Source organism: Cynocephalus volans, chromosome 7, assembly GCF_027409185.1.
Source record: "Cynocephalus volans isolate mCynVol1 chromosome 7, mCynVol1.pri, whole genome shotgun sequence".
Taxonomy (NCBI): Eukaryota; Metazoa; Chordata; class Mammalia; order Dermoptera; family Cynocephalidae; genus Cynocephalus; species Cynocephalus volans.
Genome location: NC_084466.1, coordinates 118,581,772 through 118,602,272, shown reverse-complemented (window position 1 = coordinate 118,602,272; position 20,501 = coordinate 118,581,772). Strand labels below are relative to the sequence as shown.

Below are 20,501 nucleotides of genomic sequence, written 5' to 3'. Positions count from 1 at the left end.
CTCCACAGGTAAGTGATCTGTACTCTGCACGGGCGGGCCATGAGTTAAGGTGGCTCACAAATTCATCAAAAGTGAAAGGACACCAGCACATAATTCCAAACACTGGCATTAGAAGGAAAAGAGAAAGACTTGAGTAAAAACCCTATCAGATCTGTTTATAGTATGATGATAATGCTTACTGTTTATTCATTGCCTACTATGTGGCAGACACTGAACTAAGGGCTCCATTCATTCAACCCATTTATGGAGTGTGTACTGTGTGCCAGGAACTGCTTTTATAGGTGTATGTTAGACTAAATCCCTGTCTTCACAGAACTTGCATACTTTATCATATTGAATAGTCCAAACAAACACCTCTAACACCTTTAAGAGGGAGTTATTCCCATTTTATAGATGAAGAAACTGAGACCAGGGGGTTAAATAACTTTCTTAAGGATATTTATCTAAGGGGTGGCAGAGACAGTACTGACTCCAAAGTCCTCGCTGTTTCTGCTATACCAGAGGGCGCCTTCAATTCAGTCCCTTTTTCCCTTGGCCCTTTGAGTCACTGAAGAAGATAAGGTCAAATCTGAGAGAATTGCGAGGTGACCGATTCCAGGCACAGTTCGTGCCATGTGCTCACGTTTCTTCTGAGTATACAAACCTGCTTTCCTTTGAACCTACCCATGGTGGTGCCCTGTGAATAGCCGACATAATAGATCTTTTCCTGGCCCGTTTTCTGCAAAATAAAGTTTATAACTGCAGGAAGGTCAAACCTAGCCATCTCATCATAACTACAAGGGGAAAAGACAAAGTTATATGAAAAATTACAATCGAAAACAAACACAATCCCTCCCCTCCCCTCTGAGTTGACAAACAAGCCCTTGAGTTGTCATCCCCAATAGATTGTTACTGTGTCCCTCACAGCTCTCAGCACAGACTTGTTTCAAGCCTCTGATGTACGGTGTCTCTTGGGTCACAGGCGGTCAGCAAGCCACCATTTTGTGCATAGAGTTATCACCGAGTGATAATCATCTTCAGCAAATATTCACTGAACACGTGATCCACCTCCTAGTGCAGGTGTCCTGTTACACTGTTAGCAGCATGGCACAGGCCATGCAAATGCATTATAGGAAAAGTACTAAAGAGGCTGCAGGAACCCTTTTTTGATGGGTATAAAGAGCAGGTTGAAAGTTCACAGGCAATTTAAATAAAAACATTAAAAATCTTTTGTAAGAGAATGAGAGATGTGTTAGTCAAATTGATGGTCCCTAAGGCTTGATAGTTTCTCTCTCTCTCTCTTTATTTTTTTTTTTTCCCTAATGCTGCCTGGTCTCCTTCTGGAGTACGAGCCCTTGTCATCACTCACTGAAGAGTTAGTCCCAGGACACCCACCTCTAAGGAAATGGACTGACACTTCTCTCATTCCAACCTCAGTCACCTGCCACCACCACCATTCTTACCCCATTAGCCCATCCCAAACTTCTACTTAAGGAATCCAATATTCCTCACTACTTCCCCCAAAGAATCACTAGTTAATTAAGAAAATTTGGGGATATTATGTTAGGATATTGAAGACCCAACCAAAATAAAATTAAGCGAGTATTAGAAGCCATAATCCTTTACCCAGTTCTCTGAAAGATATCCACGTCTACCTCCATTCTCAAGATTTTCATATACCTGAAAGCCCAGAACTCATCTTGGTCTATGGAGAGGTTCTTGTGTTTCCGAGACCAGGTGTTTCCCCTGCTGTTTCCCATCCACACGTCAAAACCAGCATCTGCCAGAATGAAGCCCAGGCTATTGTTGGGCAGGTTGGAAATCCAGTTGCTGGCATCTCCAACCAGGCCATGCTGCAGTAACACCACAGGCCTGGAACCTGCAAAAAGGAGAAAATTTCCACTGTGTGAAATGTTCTCTACCTTTCCTGCTATCCACTAAGTGCAAGGGCTTCCAAGTCAGACACATCTATATTCAAATCTTGATTCAGCTGCTTGCTAGCTTGATTATCTTAGTCAATTATTTAATCTTTTTGTGTCTTGATTTCCTCATCAGTAAAATGGGATTTTTGTTATGATTAAATGAAATAGAGCACAAGGAAAAGACAGCATATCTGGCACAAAGGAAGAATCTATGAAGTTTGGCTTTTGTTGTTTGTTTTGTGTAATTATTACTACTGGACTTGTCTGGGCTCCTCAGAAAATATTGGAAGTGCCCAGGCAATAGTATAGTATAATGACTAAGATATATGTAGCATATGTATAATGGTCTAATGAGTAATGGACCTTCATGTCAAAAACAATGGCAAGCCAGCTTGAAGGAGCTCCCACTTTTCAAATACAGGAATATCTGAGCACTAAAATAAATAATTATAGAATTAATTCTATCCCGTTGAATAAATTAAGAATGCTACAGTCCATATAGATGTCAATAAATAAATAAAAAAACAAATAATTAAGGAAGAAGGATAATCTCTTGTTTATAGTATAATGCCAATTAATAGATACAGATAGATTCAAATCATCAATGAATGCTAAAATTAGTGGGTGAAAGTTGGAAGACAAACAGGATATTTATATATCCTGAAAGTACCTCCCCACAAATTATTTATTCATTACAAAGGAAAAAGTGATAACATTATAGTAGAAAAACCTGGCAGAGACCCCCTTAACAAAATCATCAAGGTTAACATCACCAGTATCAGAACAAGCCAACATCATGTGCTTTATAACATGATGTACCGAGGATACAACTTCACTTCTGTGTTATTCCGGCCAGAAGTGTGTAACCTGAATCACATCAGGAAGAAACTTCACACTTGATCTTAGCCAAAAGGCTGAGAAGCAATCATGAAGACATCAGAAAAAACAAATTAAATTACCTTTCCAACACTCTTCAGAAGTGGCAAGGTCAAAAAAGACAGAAAACCTGTCCAGTTTGTAAAGGAGACAGACCTGACAACCAAATGTGGTACATGATCCTGGATTTGATTATTGACCAGGGGGAGGGAAAACATCTATAAAGGACTTTGGGATCATTGAGAAAATTTGAATACGGACTATGTTAGTTTCCTATTTTTGATAAATATATTGTAGTTATGGAAGAGACTATCCTTGTTCTTAGGAAATACCCACTGGAGTATTTAAGGGTAAATAGGCAGGATGTCTCAAATCTGCTATCAGAGGTTTTGGAAAAAATAATGATACATGTACGGGGTGGGAGAGATGGAGAGACGGTGATAAAATAAATGGAGACAAAATATAAACACTAGGTGAATCAGGGTAGAAGTCATATGGCAGTTCCTTGTACTATTCCCAGAACTTTTTCTGTAAGTTTGAAATTTATCAAAATAAAAAGTTATCAAAATACCATGAGGGGATAAAAAAAGATTAAGGGATTTATAAATTCTAATGTGTTAAATAAATTAAGGTATACACACCATTTTTGACATTAGCAAATATTACTGAAAGATTAATAAAATGCTGAACTACTAGGAAGGAAGAACACCATGCCCCTGATAGGACTTGTGAGAATTCAATCTGCTCCTGGATGCAATGTCCATTACCACAGTACCCGGCTTAGAGGAAGCCTAGTAAAGAGCAGCTTTACTGCTGCTGCTGTAGTGGTTATTGCTATGACTCTCGGAGGTAAGAGATTTTCTGAGCTTTAGTGTCCCCATTAGCAAAATGAGGATACAATCTCCCACCTCACAGGGTTTTGGGGGATTAAATGAGACACTGTGCATTATGCATTCAGTGTGCTGCCTGACCTCTTATCAGATGGATAGCTCTAGTTATGATTGTTATAAAGGGGTACGGAATCGGTACGCAGTCTCCCTATATGGCAAAAGCCTTTCTACAACAAACTCATCCCAGCATCTGCACAGTCTTCATGATTTTCACTTTCCTCATTTTGTCCCTCTGGGGAGAGAACACATAGGTCACTGAGGACTGCCAGTGCAGGGCCAGGAGAAAGGACCTCAGTGTTATTTTAGGTCTTCTGTGATGTCTGGTCATTTAGTCAACCCTCTTAACCCTCAGGGAGGTGACCTCAGTTATGTTAACACGGGGTCATCAAACCAAGGTGATTGATACTCTCCTTTGGAGTCTTTAGGACATTTCCCATGGCTGGGGTCAGCTTGGCCCTACTTAGTAGTACAGTTTGTATTTGTGGATGACCTAGTGAGAGGCCGGGCTTCCTTATATCATTTCACAAGTCCCCTAGAGTCGTGGGCTTTCTATTTATTTATTTATTTTCCCTTTGTGTACACATTTAGTTTTATTGTAACAAATCAACTTGTGTACACTTTTAACGTTTAAAACTGAGCATCACCTTTCCTTTCCAGTGAAACAGAAAGAAAATTTAAAAATAAACAGGAACTAAATTACAGTGGAGAATGTCAATTCCAAATAAGATTCTACAGGCTCTGCCGATTCTCCCATTGAGTGGCAGGGCTCAAGCCGTCATTAGGAGAGAATTTTATTTTAAAAGTGTCATCTTAAACTGCAAGGATGTCCATTAAACACCACAATTAAACATGACGGGCTTCTATTTAAATTACAGACACAAGAGTGTGTGAGGGTTACATTGGATGGCCCGGTCTGTTTTCTCTCTCGATGTAAATATTGAAGCCAACTATAATTATTTAATGAAGATTAAAAGGATTTTATCACAAGCTATAAGCTTCAGTAAACTTTTTCAGTTGTTTTCAGTATGAATTTCGTCGGCTCTCTTTTTGAAGAGATGGAAAATCTTTTTTCCTCTGCAGGGGGAGATCGCCTCCCTGAAGAGGTGAATGGAGGCTGCAGGAACAGCATAAGCCACTAGAGGGGAGTGTTCTGCACCGCCTGGACCAAAAGGCTGATTGTTTGAGCCCCAAACGCCTGGGCAATGAGCGAACAGTCTTAAGTAGACAGGATGGGAGAAAACAAACTCTATCTGTGAATAAAGGGTGCAGGTGAACTTTCAGCTTAGTGATTGCTGCAGTCACTCGACTGCTTGGAAGAGTAGTGCCTCCTTCTTACCCCCAGGATTCATGGAGCTTAGTGGAAAGTTCTTTCTGTGTCCCCAGTATTTATTTATAAAAAATTTGTTAATTCATTTTACAAATATTTATTAGCTCTTAGAATGTGCTTGGCACTCTTTAAGCCACTGGATATAGCCTTGAACAAAATCGATGAAGTTCCTGTTCCCATTGAGCTTACACTCTGGTTGGGGAAAGACAGGCAATAGAGAAGCAAATATCTATCATATCAGGTTGTGGTAAGTGCTTCAAGGAAGAGCAAGCAGGGCAAGGGGCTAGCCCTCAATAGGTAGCAGGGGGTTGCTATTTAGAACAGGGTGGTCATGGAAGGACTCTTAGGCCTGAAAGAAGGGTCAAGGCAAGCTGCATAGATATCTGATGAAACCGTGGTCAGAAGGAGAGCTGTAAGTTCACAGGCACTGAAGTGAGAGCATGCTGGATGTATATAAGATAAGACACAGCTGGGAAGCTAGTGTAAAAAAAGAAAAAAAAGCTGGTTTTTAGAAAGCTGCAGAAGCACAAATTGAAATAAAAGAGAACCCCAACGCGTTTGTAAACCAAAGCCCAATAGCATTTGCCCAATATTTTCTGGTCCTAATTAAAACACAGGCTGTAATGGCAGACCTATCTTGATTTGAGTGCAGGTTTTGCAACTCACCAGCAGGTACTGACACAGACTTTCTGGGTGAGTTACTTAACCTCTGTGAGTGGTAGTTTCTTAGGGTTATTGTGAAATTAAATGAGAGTAATGCAAATAAAACACTTAGCATTGTACTTGGCATATAGAAAGAACATAAGAAATTATATTATCTGTATACATGACAGATAATGTAGTTGCTGCTATAGACATAGAATATTAAAAGGGATAGAGCAAAATATAAGTGGGCAATAGACATACTTTATTGAATAATGAAGATTAATTTTTTAAAAGACAGAAATAGCTGAAAATCTCCTACACAAAAAATGGAAATACAAGCTATCAAAATATATATCAAATATTAAAAATGTGCATATAGAGCCTGGTTCTTAAAAATTTCTAGTGAAGGGCCGAGCCCGTGGCGCACTTGGTAGAGTGCTGCGCTGGGAGCGCAGCAACGCTCCCGGCCGCGGGTTCGGATCCCATATAGGAATGGCCAGTGCGCTCACTGGCTGAGTGCTGGTCACGAAAAAGACAAAAAAAAAAAAAAAAAAAAAAAAAAAAAAATTTCTAGTGAAAACCTAGGCAACATCTTAAATATTTAAAGAGCTCTTTGGTTGGGGAATACCATGTGCAGGGGTGAGCATTGGGTGCCATATTGGAGTTTGCATTCTTCAAGAGCAGGGGTTGGTGTGGTCTGTTCAAGGAATCATCAGTGAATGTTCTAGAATATCTATATAGGCTTAATAATGAGTTAAATTCTAGAAGGGGTCAAGAAATGGACTTCTCTTGAGGATGCTTTTTGAAAAGCAAATATGGTATGTTTATTTGAGATAACTGACAATGGTGGCATGGGGTAGGGTGGTGGGGATGAAGTTTATGGGGGAACTGACACCATCCTTTGACCTGAACAATGGACCCTAGTCTGTACTAAGAACCCAGACTCTCTTCTACACAGTCAAATCACAAGAAAGTCATGACTACAGGGGAGACTGCCATGCCGGGGTGACATAGGGTGAACCATACCTGTCTTCTCAAGTTGCATTAGGCCTTGAGGAATTCTGTTAACAGTAAGGATATACCCATCTTTGGTTGTGACTTCGTACTCCTCACAGGGATAGCCTTGATGTCGAATGATTTCGCTCTATGGAAAAAACACAATTTCTTTTCTGTTCAGTTCAATATGACTGTATTCTCAATGACCCATAAGTAAGAGTATATTTCTTAATGTTGTGAGATGTATGCAAAAAAGTCCTTGATTTTCCTTAATCATGTTACCTTAGAAAAATGAACCAACCCTTTCCAGTTCTCACTTTCTTTAATATGTAGACTGGGCTAGAATGAAGGTTCTCAAAGTATAGGCCCTGGCCAAAAGCATCAGCATCAAAAGTTAGAATGCAAATTATCAGGTTTCAACCAAACCCACTGAATTAGGAACTCTGAAGACAGGGCCCAGCAATTTGTGTATCAACAAGCTGTTTAGGGAGCTCTGATGCACTCAAACGTTTGAGAACTACTGGACCAGGACACTGATTTCAAAACCTGTGTGTGCATCAGAATCATCCGGGGCACTTCAACATACAGATTCTTGGTCCCATTTCAGGTCAGAGGTCAGGTGACTCTAATGCAGCCAGTGGGGCACCTGTTCCAGGACAACTTATGAGAATCCCGGGCCATGCATTCTCTAAGGTTCTTCCAGTTCTAAATTACAGTTCTAAAACTGCAGACTCCAGAGTGGTAATTCTTAACATTTTTGGGTTGAAGATCCCTCAGTGAATTTGAGGAGAAATATAAAAATGGGTATACACACGGACACACAAACACATTTTTGCATGTAATTGCAGGCGTTTCAGATTTTTTGTTGCCTATATATGGACCCCCTGGTTAAGAATCCCTGCTCTGTACACTTGTTACATGTAGAAACTCTTTGGAAAACATGAAGGTGCAAAGGTCTTCTAAGCATCCTCCCTATTCTTACCCTCCGTCATCACCTGGGGAAGGAGAAAGCTATTTCTATCAGGCACTGCTCTAAACAGAGCAAGAGCAGAATGCCAGGTGCCAAATCCCCAGTGCAGAATGTAGGGCAAAGGAGCATAGTTGTTAAGAGAAAGTTCCTGGGGTCCCAATGCTTGAGCTTTTTGGGGTTTTTTTTTTGGTTGTTGTTTTTGTTTTTGGTGGCTGGTCACATGGGGATCCGAGCCCTTGACCTTAGTGTTGTAACACCATGCTGTAACCAACTGAGCTCTAACCAACTGGCCAGCCCAAGACTTAATCCAAGCTCTAACACTAATACATTTACTAGCTGTATGACTTTGGGTAATTAAGTTAAACTGTTCCTATTCCTCAGTTTATTCATCTGTAAATTAGGGATGTCAGTGGTTCATATTCCATAGGATTGTTGCAAGGAATGTAAAAGATGATGCACATATAATACAAATATAATGCTTGACACATAGTAGGTACTCAATGAGCATTCGCTTCTTCTGTAATTAAAGCCCTGAAAATTTTATGGAATAGACAGATTGTGTGTGTATGCGTGTGTGTGTGTGTGTGTGTGTGTGTGTGTGTGTGTATGTGTGTGTGTGTAGTACCATTGTATAATTAACCTTAAGAAATTTATAGACTAGTAGTTCTCAAACTTCAGCACACATCAGAATTACATAGAAGGCTTGTTAAAATGCAAATTCCTGAACCCCACTTTCAGAGTCTCTGATTCAGCAAGTCTGGGGTGGCCCCAAAGAACTGACATGTCTAACAAGTTCCCAGGTGAGGCTGCTGCTGCTAGTCTGGGGACTATCCTTCAAGAACCACTGTTGTTGACTATTTGGGGAAATAAGATAAGTATATAAAATATGAGAAAGGAGGACATCTGATAATTGGGGTTTTTGTTTCGTATGTGGGTATATATGTAACATGTCAAATGAAGGATAATGAATGTGAGTAAGGAAAGGAACAAAGGATTCTGAGCAGGTACAGCACCAAGAGCAGGGCTAGTTTGGCAATGCCTTGTAGAGGAAGGAGAACTGGGACTTGAGGATTGAAAATGAGTTGCACAAAAAAGCCAACGAGGCAGGGATAGGGGCATGGACATCCCAGAAGGGAAAGAGCTACAACCACAGTGAACATTGTGTACAGGTGGCAGGTGGTCACCAGATTATACTCAGCAGGAGAGTTTACTCAAGATAGTAGTAGGACATAAATCTGTGGGCATAAAAATATAGGCCCAATGCATTCTAAAGGATAAGTAAGGTATGGCTTATGAGCTTGCAAATTTGTACAACTATTTTGAAGGCAGTTTATCAATATATGTATTTTAAAACCATTAGTATCTAACTTTTTAATTTTTTTTGTAATTTGACAAACTATAATTGTATTTAATATTTAACTTTTAGTCCCATTGTCTGTTCCTGAAAATGAAAACTAAGGAAAAAATTAGAGATCTGCCTTAAAACATACCTACAAGGATGTTTGTCCCACTATTATCTACAACAGTAAAGTAAGATACTGGGGCACTGGTTAAATGAATATTGTAGTGAACACTGAGAAGCTCCACCAGATCTCTCTTCAATGAGGGACTTGTCCCATGTGTTGGGAGTGCTGTCAGCAGACAGCCCTTGGTTGTCATCATCTTTAGGGATGGCCTCAGCTGTAGACAGCCACTTCCTCCAAGATCATGGCCCTTCCTGCCACATCCAGTGCCTGTTTGGTGTATAAAGTCCTGATCATCTCAGCCAAACTTGGGACAACTCTGAAGAGCTGCTCTAGCTCCTGAGCTCCCCACAGGTTGGCTGAGGCTGTTTTGGAGTCTGCATCACAATGTGGCTTCTCCCTTTGCCCAGTACTGCTTCTTGCCCTTCCTTTCCACAGGTGTTGATCCCAGGGGTTTTCCCTAATAAGCATCTTGCACATGAATTCAGCCTCCAAGTCTGCTCCCCAGAGAATCCAACCTGAAACCAGTATATGTAGAGTATGCATAAAGCATATGTACTTCACAGGGCCTGGTTTTCCAAAGCCTTGCAGTTTCAAATATTGATCTTACAAAAAAACAGGAAATTTTCCCTGGGCTATTGAGTCTCTGTTGTAAGATAAAGTGTTGGAACACAGCAAGGTTGCTGGCTCAAAGACAGACATGGTACTGATTGATATGTAAAGATACTGGAAAGCTGCTGTAGTAAGAAGAGAATGCTTGCTAAGATCAAGCTTTTGTTGGTGGATCACTTGATTGCCTTGTGGAATGTCATCTGGCTTGTTTCTACTGAAAGTTGCCCGCCTATATTGTTGAAACTGTAACCCCACTTGTGTCTCTTCCTGTAACTTCCTGGGCTGGAGAATAAATGCAGGAAGAGAACCCCAATTCATGGTTAATTTCCCAAATGGAAGGAATGCCTCTCTCTTGAGGGTTCTGGGAGATTAACCCCTTTTTGAGGCTTCTCACTCCTCAGAAGAGATGGGCTTTGAATAATCTTTGGCAGCTCTGTCACCCAGGGGAAAGGGGTGACAAACTGTGGGAGGCAAAGCAACAAATGGTGCCCCATGTGAGGAAATTCTGGGTCCATGGATCAGAGACTGACCTGCCAAGTCTTGGCAAGGAAAGGAAAGAGTACATCCCAATAAAAGGGAGGCCCCAACTAAAGGGGGGCCTCCAACAAAAGGGGGGAAGAGAAAAAAGACGCCTGAAAAAATGAAGAGGACCTCTACTCATCCCGTGAAGAGGGAAATCCTGGTAAGGGGGACTCACCCAGGTAAAGGGGATCACAGAGGTGGCTTTTGATTAAGTGATTGCATGCCTGCTGTAGTGTCTAGCTAGGGCTTTGCCCAGAAGTTTTGCTTTCTTACTCTCTCAACTCTCTATCTATTCTTGTGATTATGGGTAGTTTACTGTCTAAGAGGAAAATTCAATATAGTTCAGTCCTTCTATGTCTCCTTAAGGCAGTAGGTTATAAAGTAACTAACCATCGTCCAGCTAATTATTATTGATTATAGTGGTTTGGAAATTTTGTCAAATTACTGTAAAAATTATTCAGAACCTTACCAAAAGGAAAAAATGTGCTTATGCCATTAAAGAGGATGAAAAACAATCCTTGCCTCCTCCTCCTCCTCTCCCCCCATCTCCACCTTTGGAGGCAAACAATTCATTTGTTCCCTTGATGGAGTCGTGTCTTAAGGACGGACATAACATGGGAGTTGATGCTTGTCATGTCTTTCCTGTTGTAAGAGCTGGGACTCAGTCGAGACTTGAAAACCTCCCATCCTCCTTGCTTGAAAGATTTAAAAAGAGCATAACAGAAAATGGCTTACATAGTACTTTTACTAAGGGATACTTAGAATCAATTGCTAATGGGTATGATATGACCCCTTGGCGTTGGAAAATACTTGGAAAAACTGTTTTAACTCCTGTTCAGTATACTGTATAGCTACAAGAATATTGGGAAGGCTTACATGCTATTTCACTTGAAAACTTATGAAATGAGGTTCAAATTAGCATGGACATGTTACTTGATCAAACAACTAGAGCAGCCATAAAGGCTTGGGACAAAATTCCTGAAGCCAAATCTAAACTTCACCCTCTTGCTTCCCCTGATGCATTTTGGATACAAAGATTAGATAAGACTCAGGCACTGTTGACATTATCTGTTGAATAAAAATTAATTACAGATTCGGGGGCTGATGTTACCATAATTGCTAAAAAGGATTGGACTCCATTATGGAAAGTAACTTCTTCACCAGTTACACTTACTGGATTAGGTGGGTTCAAAGTCCCTTATCAAAGTAAAAATCCTTTGTTGTGTACTGGCCCCGAGGGACAGACTGTCTCCATTATGCCTTATGTTCCAGATCTCCCTCAAACTCTATGGGGCCAAGACCTCCCTGCTCAATGGGATATTTATATTGGGACATCTCCTTCAAAATTGATCATGATGGCCACAGCCACACTCCCACTGGTCAAATCACAATGGACCCCTGGTCCTCCAGTTTGGGTGGAGCAGTGGCCTCTTAAAGGGGAGAAATTAAATCAAGCTACTTTATTTATTAAACAACAGCTACAAATGGGACATTTAGAGCCATTGCATAGTCCCTGGAATGCTCCCACTAAATCTTTTGCTACTGTTACAGGCACCCACTGAGCCTTATATATAGATTTTATTAATTGTCTTCAAGATGCTGTAACTAGACAAATTGACAATGCTCATGACAATCCAGAACTGATATCACAAGTTTATTTACATTTAATTAAACAAGTTAAAAATGCTGGTTTAGGGCCGACCCAGTGGCGCACTCGGGAGAGTGTGGTGCTGGGAGTGCAGCAGCGCTCCCGCCGCGGGTTCAGATCCTATATAGGGAAGGCTGGTGTGCTCACTGGGCGGCTGGTCATGAAAATGACAAAAAAAAAAAAAAAAAAAATGCTGGTTTACAAATAGCTCCAGATAAAATTTTTTAAAAAAGGAGCCTTGGAAATATCTTGGGTTTTTGATCACTCAGACAAATACGTGGCCATAAAATATATCTTTCCATATTCAGGAGCCTTTTACACTAAATGATTTACAAAAATTACTTGGTCATATTAACTTGCTCCACCTTTCTATGGGTATTCCTACCTATCAGTTACAACATTTGTTTAATACTCTAAAGGGAGACCCTGATCTGTCCTCCCCTCCTTACTTATCTGAAGAAGCAGAATTAGAATTAAAACAGATTGAATCCTTTTTACATTCCAGATAATTAACATGTATTGTTAAATCTCAAGTCATTCATTTCATTATTTTAAACACCCCACATAGTCCCACAGGTTTGCTTTGCCAATTTCTTACTCAAATAGGAGTCATTGAATGGATTTTCTTACTCCATCAACAAAAAAGGGTATTATATACTGAATTGGAACAATGTATTCAGCTGCTTACTGGGGGCGGGGGGGCACCATTGTCAAGTGTGTGCTGGGTGTGATCCTGATGTTATTAATCCTGGTCTTTCTAAAACTGATTTTTACACTGCCCTTGAATAATCATCCCCTATTCCCCTCCCTCAAGCACTGGCTGTGTTTGTCAGTGGTTCTGGCAGATCAGGAGGGGGATCTATAATATGGCAGGAACAGGGAATCTGGAGGCATTTTGTTGCTGTCCATTCTGGGTCTGCTTGGGGGGCTGGGTTGGCAGCTGCCATTACAGCTTTGCAACATTTTTACAATCAGCCACTTAGTTTAGTAGCTGACTCTGCCTACATCGCGGGAGGCTTACAGGTAATTCAAGATGCATCTATCCACGAGGGAAATGATTTTCTTTTATTTGAAATGTTTGGACATTTACAAAAACTTATTCAAAAAAGACATCACCCTTTCTATGTAACTCACATACATTCTCATTCTGGTGTTCATGGCCCTTTATCAATTGGAAATGATATGGCTGATCACTTTGTTATGTATAATAATGTTTTACAGAAAGGTATTGATTCTCATCAGTTTTTTCATCAGGGTGCCCAAGCTTTGGCTAACATACATCAGATCTCTTACAGGCAAGCTCAAAATATTGTTCGTGCTTTTCCCGATTGTCAGAGGTTTTCTAAATCTAATTCCCCTGGAGGAGTTAATCCTTGAGGAATAACAGGTAATGAAATTTGGCAAGTGGAAGTCACTCTTAAATATTTACATGTTACTGTTGATACTTACTCTGGTCTTATTCATGCCACTTCCCAAACAGGAGAAACTGCTAAACATGTTAAAAAACATTGTCTTTCTGCCTTTGCCATCATGGGGATTCCAAATCAAATTAAGACAGATAATGGACGAGCATACACCTCCAAAGTCTTTCAAGTATTTTGTGACAACTGGAACATTGAACATGTCACAGGAATCCCATTTAACCCCACTGGCCAGGCAATTGTTGAAAGAGCTAATGGCCTTCCTAAATCTCAAATAAGTAAACAAAGGAGAGGTAATATAGATATAGGACTGGCTTCTCATGAACAGGTCTTTAAAGCTCTGTTTACACTAAATTTTTAAAATTGTAACTCCCCAAAATTAACGGCCACAGAATGACACTTTATACCTCCTAAAAAGAGACCTAGACCCTTGCTTTTATACCGCCATCTGCTGACAGGACCACAGTGGTTGAGATCTGCCAAATTGTTAACATGGGGGAGAGGGTATGTGTCTGTTCTCTCACCCACAGGCCTGCCATGGATTCCTGCTAAGGCTGTTAAACCTTATGTGGAACCCCAAACCAGATGAGGAATTGAATCTGATCCCCAGATCTCAATACTTCACCATCACACCTCAATCCATCTCACCAGGGATGAAAATAATAATCAGACCAACAGTAATGAAAATAATGACAACAAACTGACCTGGGGTAAATTAAAAAACTTCAACAGTCAAATAGCTTTCAGTAGCTCAGCCCTTAAGCTCAGTAACTCATTTGAGAAACAAAAACTAACCTAAAATCTACCTGTTTAACTAGATGGTCTCAAATTTCCTGGCATCTTAAACAGACTTCTAAATTCTCTCCTAGTCTCATCTATGTATTTCTTCACAAAATCCTATGGGAGAATTCTATGCTATTTTCTTAAAAGGAAGAAAATCTTCTCTGCATCTTCTTGAAAAGGCTTGCGTACTTTGCTTTACAATGTAAATTTGTTATCTTGCTTTCTTAAAGGCTAGATGAGGCCTCGCCAATAAGTCTTTAAAACAAAAAAAACACAATCTAAACCTGGCTGTCCTTTTTACTAGTGAGCTTTTTTACATATTGAACAAAACCTGTAAGATCCTTTTTTGTTCTTGTTGTTTATGTCTGCATATATGCATGTGTAAGCTGTATGTTATGTCTATATGTTCATGTCTATATGTGTAATTGTGTCATGTGCAAGGTACCAAATTGGCTTATAATTAATGCATGCTCATTAAATAAATAAGTATACTTTTCAAGTTCATGTAACTTAAATTTTCTAAAGTTTTGATAAATATATTTTCAAAATTTGACTTAAACCTTTTACCTAAATTTGTTTGTAGGTCAACATGTCTCCTTGTTATCTCAGCTCTGCCTCCTGCCATGCTGGGAGAAACAATATCTTTTAGACATTATCTTTGTAAATACTACCCTCCGTCTTTAGCTCCACATGGCTCCAAATGCCACATGGAAACCTGGGACCCAAAATGACTAGTTAAAAGAGATGTATGCCCAATATCGCATAGGCCCTAATTAACATTAACTAATAAGGGTATAGATCTAATACACCAAGTTTTTGGCTGGAAACCATAAATATGTATTTGGTAAAAATAGCTAAAACTCAAACTGGGCTTTGTATAATGTGCTCTGATAAATGGACACCTATTTACTAATCTAAATGTATAAAAATGTTCTTATCAGCACACATCATTACCTGGGTTTACTAATCAAACAGGATTGCTAGAGGTCTTTTCATTTAACTGGTCTTAATACAAAATTGTAAAAAGTTTTCTTCATCCCTAAGATAACTGGTTTAAGAAACTTATTTCATGATAATTTCTTGTGCTCTCTGCCTTTGAATCCCTCTGTCACTTTGGTTTTACTTTTTGTAATAGTTTGTGATTTTATTCAACTAAGTGTTTTAAGATTTTGTTACTTGACAAAGCTTTCCCAAACTGAAAGCCCAACCTTTTTGGTTTTAAATAACTTTGAGGAATTCCAAGGGCCCTGGAGCTTCTAAAAGGATATGTAAAAAATGTATCAAAACTAATTGGCTTATTTAATAAATTAGACTATATGGGAAAGTATTGTCAGTACTGAAGGCATTATGAATATGTGTTGCAAAATCTTATAAGGTTCTTAAATATCTGTGTCTTGATATAAATGCTACTAGTCATAATCTTGGTTTAATTAAAATTTTAAAATGGTATGTCTTCAAATACTTCGTGAAAGAACTCTGATAAGTACAGTTTCCTGACAAACTTTGAGTTCATAGCTTTAAACTAAAGTTCCAAAATTCTAATGAAGAAATTGATGGGTTTGTGAAATTGTTCACAAAGGCCAAAACAACAAAAGTTAATTAGTGAACTAATTAAAAAGAATTATGGGCTTTTACAATTTCCTTATTTTGAAACACTACTGGTTCTCTTGATGTTTTGTTTTCCAAATGTAAAAAAACTCTCTCTCTCTCTCTCTTAAGCTATCTATAACTAACAGCAGTTTGGTAAAATATCATTTAAAACAAAGATAAAAGTATTTGTTTTCTTCCTATTTGATTCCCCCCCAAATTTAATAACTTTAAGTATCCTTATGATTATTATGGCAATGTGGCCATTTTTATAAATGCAATGAAAATTAACTCACTCTCTTTATAACAGGATATAATTTAAAACTTTGGATATAAGATAGCATGTCTTACTTCTAAGTTGCTGACCCGTCTTTCATGTTGCCTTAATTTGGCCTTACTGCTGCTTCATCCTGCTGCTCATCTTTCCCCTCGACATGGGACAGATCACTGAAAGAAAGTGAGCCAAGATGCTTCTTTCAATCACCACCTGGGAAAGAAATTCCCAGCAGCGTGGGATTTATACAAAGAAAAGTAAGACCTTTTCAATCAAGATATTGATCATCAATGCTTTTATAAAGAATGCTTTGATCATAAGGGGGAAATAATGTCTTCTCTACAAAAGCAGTTCTCTAAATTTTCCTGGTCTTAAAGAGGGTGTTTGTAACTTGGATGAGACATCCTGTTCTTAAACAAAAGACTTGTAATTGATCAAAAAACTTACAAAAGACTAGATGCTCTGAAAGCAATAATGTCCTGGACAGTTTAACATTAACAAACTCTCTTATAGAGACTTAGAATCAACTATTATATGGAGCAGAATCCCTTTCTGGAGTTTCAACACTTGGTAATTATACCCAATTCACAGCACCTGGAATGATGCTGCTGCAGCCACTCTGAGATGATGACATCATCAGTCCTCACCTGAAGTAAATTAAAAGGACTTGCCATGCTAAATGATACCAACTTTTCTTTAAATGTTTTTGTCTTAACTCTGAAAACCTGATCTATAGCTCTTGCTTTTTCTTTTAAATAAATAAAATGGGGGGAGACATAGAGTATGCATAAAGCATATGTACTTCACAGGGCCTGGTTTTCCAAAGCCTTGCAGTTTCAAATATTGATCGTACAAAAAACAGGAAATTTTCCCCAGGCTATTGAGTCTCTGTTGTAAGATAAAGAGTTGGAACACAGCAACGTTGCTGGTTCAAAGACAGACATGTTACTGATTGATATGTAAAGATACTGGGAAGCTGCTGTAGTAAGAAGAGAATGCTTGCTAAGATCAAGCTTTTGTTGGTGGATCACTTGATTGCCTTGTGGAATGCCATCTGGCTTGTTTTTACTGAAAGTTGCCCGCCTATATTGTTGAAACTGTAACCCCACTTGTGTCTCTTCCTGTAACTTCCTGGGCTGGAGAATAAATGCAGGAAGATAACCCCAATTTGTGGTTAATTTCCCAAATGCCTCTCTCTTGAGGGTTCTGGGAGATTAACCCCTTTTTGAGGCTTCTCACTCCTCAGAAGAGATGGGCTTTGAATAATCTTTGGCAGCTCCGTCACCCAGGGGAAAAGGGGTGACAAATCCATGGGAGACAAAGCAACAATTATATACCCCCCAAAAGGAAATGTAATGCAGGAAGTTGAGATGATGTAGACAGTTATTTAAAACCTTGGGAAATTCTTCATGTTGTATATTGTTAAGTTAAAAAAAAAAAAAAAAGGAAAACAATAAGTTATGCACAACATCCCCCCTTTGTTTTTAGATAACAGAAAAATTCTTAGATATATTTAGAAGAAAAATAGAGACAGATGATAAAGTTATTAGTGGTTAGTTCTGGGTGCAGGGTATGTTGGGAATTACTGTTCTTTTCTGCATTTTTCAAATTTTCTATAATGAATATATACTTTTTAAAAAAAAATCAGTGTTTAAAGGGCAAACTAAATATGGCCTACTTTCAGCTCCTTGAATATGGCATGTTCTTAGCTGCTCCAGTTGTCCCACATGCTGACCTCTTGGACACCACCCTTTCAACTCACTCCTATTTATCTTTCAGGCCTCAGGCTAAGAAACCTTTCTTCAGAAAAAGTTTCCTAGGCTTCCTGGTTTGGGAAAGGTTCCTAGATTCCCCCTACATTTTTTTTTTTTTTTAAACGTCATTACTCTTGTAATTAGTAACTGAGTGTCTGTCTTTCCAGCTATATTGGAAGCTCCGTGAAGTCAGGGCTTCAGATATTCTTGCATCGCTCTCTGTCCTTAGTGCATAGCACACTATCAGGGGCCTAGTAGGTGCTCAATAAACACTTGTTAAAAAATATGTAAATAAAGCCTGTGGTATACCAAACTACAGGCATATGTCACTTAATGATGGGGATATGTTCTGAGAAATGCATTATTAGGTGACTTTGTAGCTGTGTGAACATCATAGAGCATATTTACACAAACCTAGATGATGTAGTCTACCACATATCTAGTCTATCATTTTATATGACTGCCAGTGAAGCAGGTTTGTTTGCACCAGCATCAGCACAAACACATGAGAAATGTATTGAGCTAAGACCTTACCATGGTTATCGTGTCACTAGGCAATAGGAATTTTTTCAGCTCCATTATAATCTTATGGGACCACCATTGTATATGTGGTCCATCTAGAGTGACATCATTATACAGTGCATGACTGTTGTAGGATAGATCATAACATCAATAAACAGAATCAAGCCAATTTAGACTCTCAGCTACTTTTATTCTATTTTGTTGAATTTGTGCCAATAATCACCTAAATTTCTTATTTTACTTTGCCTTTCCAGGTATAACTGCTCAATTACAGGACCCAGTTCAATGGGCTTTAGTCTTCAGGCTCCTGAAACTCCAACAGCGTACAGGTGCTGGGCACGCCCAGTGGGTGGGGGCCAGGAAGATTGACTATCTGCAGCTAGAGAAATTCTCTCCACCCTTAAACCAGAGGAATTTGCGTGGGACGTTCTCAGGGCCAGAAAGATGGCTCCTAAGGGTCTACACCAATGTGTTAACTATCTGGACAAATAATCAAAGACAGTCACTGGAATGGTCAAAAGAAACCTGATATTTAGCACCATGCAGATTCAGAACATTTCTATGGTCTGTCAGAGTTTTAGAACCCATACAAGGAGGCTTCTGTAAAAAGGGTCTTAAATCTGTACGCATGTTAAAGTTCATATTTCTGTGAGGTGTTAGAAAAGTCTATGAAGCATGGACATTGCACACAATCAGTTTATTCATCTGGTGGAAGCCTCTCCTCCTTTCCTGTGAGGGTTAATTGCATAGTGTTTATAATTATAGGCTCTGTGTTTAGGCAGGCCTGAATTTAAATTGTAGCTCTATCATGTACCAGGGGTGTGGCCCTGTTTAACTTGCTTAACCTCTTTAATCTCAGTTCCTTAATTTGAAAAATGTGTATGATCATATCTGCTGCATGGGGAATGAAGACGAAGTGAAATGGATCTCTGAATCTTTTATCACAATGCCTGCTATAGGATGAGTGTTACCATATGGTGGCCATTATTAAAATCCAACTTAGAATCTGAAAGTAAGGCAAAAAAAAAAAAAAAAAAAAAAAAAATTCTCAGGGAGACCTGAAGAGACATAAAACTATTCATGAATGTTCTCATAGGAAGCTCTCTCTAGCACTTACTCAGGGTCCTTTTATTACCATTCAACAGAGTTAACAGTCTAAAACAGGATAAAAAGAGCAGATAAGAATGGTACAGGGGCCGAACCGGTGGCGCACTCGGGAGAGTGCAGCGCTGGGAGCCCACCAGCGCTCCCGCGGCGGGTTCGGATCCTACATAAGGACGGCCAGTGCTGAGCGCGGTACAGCCGGTCACAAAAAGAAAAAAAAAAAAAAAAAAGAATGGTACAGGATGCCAGTAGACGTGGGTGCCCTGAAAGCAAGAGGTGCGTGCCAATACCTTTATAATATGGGAGAAAGTTGAAAAAGAAGAAAAAGCCCATACAAAACAGAAATCATCAAGTGTCTGGGCTTGGCCCAAAATATTTCAATGATTTCTCTGCTCACAGGATGAACCTAAGAGTTCAAAGGAAAGTTACATTGTGTTTGAAGCCCAAAGGATTAAGCCATTATCCTAAATTTACTGAATTTGTTTGAGGAGACCCCAGGTCTACTGACACCCAGTTTAGCATTCTTTCCAGTACAATATGCTACTTTGTTCACTACATTCTGCTAGCAAGAATCATCACCATATTTAAATATAATACAGAAGGCAGATAATATGCAGCTGCAAATGTTAACATGTAAGGCACTTCATTTCCCCCCAAACATTATGGAAAATCCCAACTTACAATATTCATGAATGCTTCTGGGTCCACAGCTGTAGTTGGCATGTGTCCTGAATTCACATTTCTTTGGAACAAATACACCACCAGAATCAGAAGCCACATCTCCATTCTGTGTGAAACAATCCACTCTCTTGACAAGATTTCTGACATGGTCCAACATCTGTATTTATTTTTTCTTGGCAATATGACAGCTAATTCTAAAGTCAGAAGAAAAATCTGTAGTTCAAAACCTCATATATTTTAGAGCTGTAATTTCTTTTCCAGATTCTGAAGCAAATTAAACAAGCTTAGCTGATGGGAATGGAAGAACATAAAGTAGGTTGGAAACATTGCCTAGGATGTCCCAACGCCACCTGACTCCTCCCACTCCTCCCTACCCAACTTGTAGTTGCCAATCCTCCAATTTCTAGGTGTGTAGAAATTTCCTTGATGCAACCTGGAATTTCGTGCATGTGTTGCAGCCCATAAAACCTATGTTCTTCATCAACAAGTAAAAAGGGTCATAGAAAGCTTCCTTCCCCACCCGCA

General features: G+C 39.3%; 1 protein-coding gene across 2 annotated transcripts in view; it reads right to left on the bottom strand.

The window, feature by feature from the left end:
• Nucleotides 1-20,123, bottom strand: part of LIPM (lipase family member M) — a 31,495-nt gene extending 11,372 nt beyond the window's left edge. For both annotated transcript variants that reach the window (XM_063102858.1, XM_063102857.1), the window contains exons 1-4: nucleotides 19,977-20,123; nucleotides 6,666-6,783; nucleotides 1,660-1,858; nucleotides 664-773 (exon numbers count right to left, since the gene is read on the bottom strand). In XM_063102858.1, coding sequence (XP_062958928.1) covers nucleotides 664-773; nucleotides 1,660-1,858; nucleotides 6,666-6,783; nucleotides 19,977-20,123 — 574 coding nt within the window. The remainder of the gene's footprint in view (nucleotides 1-663; nucleotides 774-1,659; nucleotides 1,859-6,665; nucleotides 6,784-19,976) is intronic.
• Between the last annotated feature and the right edge of the window lie 378 nt (nucleotides 20,124-20,501).